Source organism: Benincasa hispida, chromosome 12 (genome assembly GCF_009727055.1).
Source record: "Benincasa hispida cultivar B227 chromosome 12, ASM972705v1, whole genome shotgun sequence".
Taxonomy (NCBI): domain Eukaryota; kingdom Viridiplantae; phylum Streptophyta; class Magnoliopsida; order Cucurbitales; family Cucurbitaceae; genus Benincasa; species Benincasa hispida.
This window is the reverse complement of record NC_052360.1, coordinates 10,614,437-10,619,719: the sequence shown is the minus strand read 5'-3', so window position 1 is coordinate 10,619,719 and position 5,283 is coordinate 10,614,437. Positions and strand designations below refer to the sequence as shown.

Sequence of the window (5,283 nt, the reverse complement as noted above, 5' to 3'; positions counted from 1 at the left end):
ATTATAGCATTCAATATAACTCTTTGAAAAGCTATAAAAAGTCTCAAACTTTTAATAACATTGGCTGTTAAGATCTTCGAAAACGGCTATAAAAGGTTTTTTATAGCCTTTTTCGTTAGCTACCGTATCTCTTATTTCTTTTAGTGAGTACCCAGCAAAACAAATCTCATATTTCCGGTTCAATACATTGGTTTGTCAAAAGTATTTTTTAAAAAAATTAAATTTATTTGATTAAAAAAATATATCTTTAAGCTATTTGACCCATTGTGCATTACAATACCCAATTTCGTGGCTATAAATAAAGGGATTCTTTAGTTTTCCAAAACATTGTGCCATTTCCAAAAAGCTTTTCGTCACAAATCTCTTTTTCACTCCCTCTCTAATACCCATTTGATATTTTGTGTTTATTTATTATATTTTTTTTAAAGAAGGTCTTTCTCTCATTCTATGGAATTAGACTGTATGGAATTTCCATTCCCATTTGGTATTTTTTTTTTTTTTAAGGAAGGTCTTTCTCTCACTCTATGTAATTAGACTGTATGGAATTTCCATTCCCATTTGATATTTTGTGTTTTTTTTTTTTTTTTAAAAGAAGGCCTTTCTCTCACTCTATGGAATTTCCATTCCCATTTGATCAAGCAGATGAGTTATTTCCACTTCCTGCTCTTTCCCCTATAGACCTTTCTGTTCCTCAGTCTTCATTGATACCTTCCAAGAACAAGACTAACAAAAATATCTCTGAAAAGCCCAAAGGCAGCCGTCAGCGAAAGTCTCCGAACGCTTCTGATGATATCGATGACGAGAACCCGAGCGAACACAAAAAGAAGAAGATTATCCACAGAGATGTTGAACGGCAAAGAAGGCAAGAAATGTCTACTCTTTATGCCACTCTTCGCTCACTTCTCCCGGTGGAATATCTCAAGGTAAGACTCATAGGTGCCATCAAATGTTATTTTAGTTGTTCTATATTTACATTTTATAAAACTGAAATGCATACAAATCATAAGAATAACCAAATAACTAAACATCAATCCCTCTCAATGATGAATATCGAGGAACGAAAGAACTCTCTCTTAAAAAAGAGGAAGTTCTAAAAGAAGAAATCAAAGCTACAAAATTATGAGTAGTATTGTTTTCCACTTTAGGAATTTTACAAAAATAAAAAATATTTACCGAAAGAGTAAAAAAGAAAGCCTCCTCCATAAAATATATATAAAGAAACAAATAAACCACTCATAAGTTTGAAATCTCACCATTCCAAAACTTGATAACTTCGATTGAATCTAATTCCACTTCCATCGGAGGATTTTGCTTATCGCAATAAATCAGGATGTGTGTTTTAAACCATCTACAATGCCTTTAGCTTCTAGGACTTTGACCGACCAATTGGTAGATACTGGGATGACCTATCCCAAATAGGGCAGTCATTCAAAAATCATGAATAATCCGACCAAAAATATATTGCAATTATCTTTATGGAGTCTACCTAGTTGTCCAATTAAAATTTACCACATGGAAATAAAAAAAATTTCAATTAATTTTTTATTTTGTACTATGTAATAAATGAGCGTTGCTGGTGTAGATGGCCTAGGTTGCACCTCATTACCTTTTCAATAGTAAACTAAATGCATTCCATCTCTGAAGTTTGAAACTGTACTCTTTTAGTTCATGTAGTTTTTAAAGACGATTTTAAAAAGTTCCTGAGTAATAATTATTATTATTTTAATTATTAACGTGAATCTTAAATTTAAAGTAGTATTTAAAGAAAGAAGAGTGAAAATATAATTTTTTTAATTATTCATTTAAAATTTAAAATGTAATATCAATATTTAAAATATGAAATAATAATAATATAAATTACCTAATGCCCAAATTCTAATAAACTCAATGATTAGAAGAGTAAATTTTGAAACCTTAGGCTCAAAAATGCCTAGGGAAAACTAAACGACTTGAAAAGATCATTTTATCTAGAATTTAAAACCCCTCATTTTTGGCTTTTCATCTCATGAGCAATTAAGAAAAATAATTACATAAATCATTGGTAATATAAATTTTGTTTGTGAAATTACAGGGGAAGCGATCTATATGTGATCACATGCATGAAACAGTGAAATACATAGAACATATGCAAAGCAAGATTCAGAAGCTAACAAAGAAGAGAGATGAGCTGAAAAAGGACATTGAGGATGATTCCAACATTAGTACAATCGAAACGTTAAACTCCTCGAAAAGGGACAGTGTTGTAGTGAAGCCAAGACATGGAGGATTTCAAATTCTTTTAGACACAGCCACTCAACATAGGCTCCCACTTTCGAACCTTATCAAATTTCTAATTACTGATCAGAGGCTACAAATCGTCAGTTGCCACTCCACTAAGATAAACGACAGGTTCCTTCACACCATTGAATCTGAAGCTCTCGTTAATATTGGAACCATCGATGTGTCGGAACTCCAACATAAATTGACCAACTTGGAATATTTTCCATTAGATTAATTGTAGTACTGTCTCTATGATATATATTATTTTTCATTTGTATTACTTTATGTTTATTTATATAACTCCTTAGGTAATTTTACTTTAATTAGATTGACGATTGCAAATTAAAAAAAAAAATGTTTTTTCCTTTTCATATTGATGGAATAAAAACCGTCTCAATGCAAGAAATGGACTCTGTCTCATTCAAAACCATGCATTATTAAATTTTTGTCCATATTTCTATTGAAATTTTTATTCTAAATCGACATTTCTACCATACTCTATAAAATTAATGAAATATTAAAAAAAAAATTGTAACCGAATATGAATATAATATTATAACAATTATTTAAAATATTTATTTATTAATTTAAATATACTTTTGGAAAATTTTTACATCTAGAAAAAAATGTCAAACTATTTATAGAAAAGCAAAAAAAAAAAAAATACTGATAAACACCAATAAACTTCTATCAACGTCTATCAGTGATAGACTTATATCAGTTTCTATCACTAGAGTATCAATGATAACTTCTATTAGTTTCTATCTTTGATAGATACTGATAGACTTCTATCATCCTCAATCAAAGATAGACTCCTATCAGTTTTTATCACTGATAGGCACTAATATACTTTTATATATTAGGCTCTATCAATGAATATTAAATTTTGTTATTTTGTATAAATAGTTTCCCTTATTTTTCTATTTCAATTTTTCTATTTTTTGAAAATCTTCCTATATTTTTTGAATTTTTGTTTTTTTTTTTTAATTTCGTTTAAATCTATTGGCACCAACATTTTTACAAAATTGAGACTTTGATATTTTTATTGACATTAATAATTTAAACATTGATATATATAGAAAAAATCAATTATGGAATTGTATTAAGTGAAATTATTTTAAATGACAAAACTGCTGAAAAATATTTACAAGTAATAGCAAAATATCACAATCTATTTGCGGTATACTGCGATAGATTACTATATGTGTCTATCATGACATAAATAAACACATATAGAAGTCCATCACAATCTATCGTAGATCAACAATGAAACTTTTTCATATTTATAAATATTTTGGTTCATTTTCCTATATTTTAAAACAACTCTTGTATCAAATTAAAATCTCAAACTAATAATTCTATCCATTTAATTAAACATAGACACTTTACTAGAGATTTATTATGATTGTCACTTAGTTTCAATTTAGAACCAACTAATAATTACCTAAACAAAATTATCGTTCTTCAAAAATTTGGGAGAAATATTGTTGTTAAATTCTTCTCAAGTTAAGAAAAATAGTCGAAGATGAGAAGATGAAAAATTATTACTCATATGAATGATCAATGTGTTTCATTTGATCTCAACCTTTCTCTATGTGATCCTACATACATTCATCCATGCATTTCATTTAGCATTAACTGTGAGAACTTTAAACTGTGGGGAATTTTGTTATTACTTTTTTATTTAAAGGATGCGAAAGATCAGTAACTGCATCCGAACATCTCCATTAGATAGACACATTTTTAATACCCTCATTATCTACTGTTAAAGATATATCATTAAACACAAATGACAGTACACAACAGTCATTTAAACTAAAGGTAAGCTCGAGAAGCAAGAGAAAGCGATAAAATATTACCTATTACAAAAAGCATGAAGATTGATAACAATTTGAGCAAGACTGTAATTTTTGAAAAACTTGTTTATGTGTGTCCAAATATAAATAATCAAAAAAATCATTTCCCATAGATTGGTAGAGTTTTTATATATATCTTTAAAAGTTTGATTATTACGCTAATTCCGAATGATCCATAGAATAATATCGTTTATTTTGCTATATTAGTGACCATAATTAAATTAACATCTTAGTATATTTGTGATCAAAAGATCTTGGAGATTAAAAGAAAAAAAAAATAGAAGACTAAAATAGTTTCAAAAGAAGGAAAGGAAAAAAAAAACACTACTAAATGATATAATTAAAAACGCCAGACGAGGGGATCAGTGGCGTATGGACATTTTGGGATAATGTGTATGTGGATCACAAAATTATCTTTGCATTATAAAACAACAATAAATAATTAAAAAAACTTGCTTAAAAAAATAATATTATTAAATAAATAATAAAAAACCATATCCTTGTTCTGACTTTTTAAAATTATTATTATTATTTTAAAAAAAACTTCTAATTATTTATTTTATAGAAACAATGTCTCCTTGATTCCCCTTGAAATTTACTACAAAATTTGAACCAAATATATATTTTTTTAATCTTTGTAATACATCAATGTCTTGCTTGCTTAGAAACATTTACTATTTCAAATTTTGAATGGTGTGAGAAATAAATTTACTTTTATCAACATTGTCTTGTTTTCCAAGTAATATTATAGGTGTCAATTATCTCCTAAAATAGACTGAACTAGTTTCTTGTAGGTGTAACATGAGCTTTATTTCATAAGAATTATCCACAGTGCTTCTTCTCTATACATCTTCTTTTTTTTTTTTTAATACGACAAGTTTACCCTCGTTATTAATGTGTGTATTATCTACAAATAAATATTAATTGAATAGAGGGATTTATTGTAGTTATTAAGAAATTATAGGAAGATAATTGATCAAATTGAAAGTTCATGCATATGATTATAACAAACCGTATCATTGATGATAGTTTATGAAATTTTCTCCATTTTTTAATCAAATGTAAAGACATTTGCATTATTTATGTTCCCTAATGATGGGCTTGAGGAAAAAAGAAACGCTTAATAAATTAAAACAAATGGTTCATATAGAAATCTAGATGAAATTTT

The 5,283-nt window shown here is 27.6% G+C and overlaps 1 protein-coding gene across 1 annotated transcript; it reads left to right on the top strand.

The window, feature by feature from the left end:
• Positions 1–603: 603 nt before the first annotated feature.
• Positions 604–2,494, top strand: LOC120068543 (transcription factor bHLH120-like). Its single transcript, XM_039020360.1, has 2 exons — positions 604–923; positions 2,072–2,494. The coding sequence occupies exons 1-2, from the start codon at positions 612–614 to the stop codon at positions 2,492–2,494; spliced, it is 735 nt and encodes a 244-aa protein (XP_038876288.1). The 5' UTR covers positions 604–611.
• The last annotated feature ends 2,789 nt before the right edge of the window (positions 2,495–5,283 follow it).

Coding starts and splice junctions, on each gene's coding strand:
- LOC120068543 (XM_039020360.1), top strand. CDS start 612: ATGGAATTTCCATTCCCATTTGATCAAGCAGATGAGTTATTTCCACTT. Junction 924..2,071: donor TCCCGGTGGAATATCTCAAG/GTAAGACTCATA, acceptor GTGAAATTACAG/GGGAAGCGATCTATATGTGA.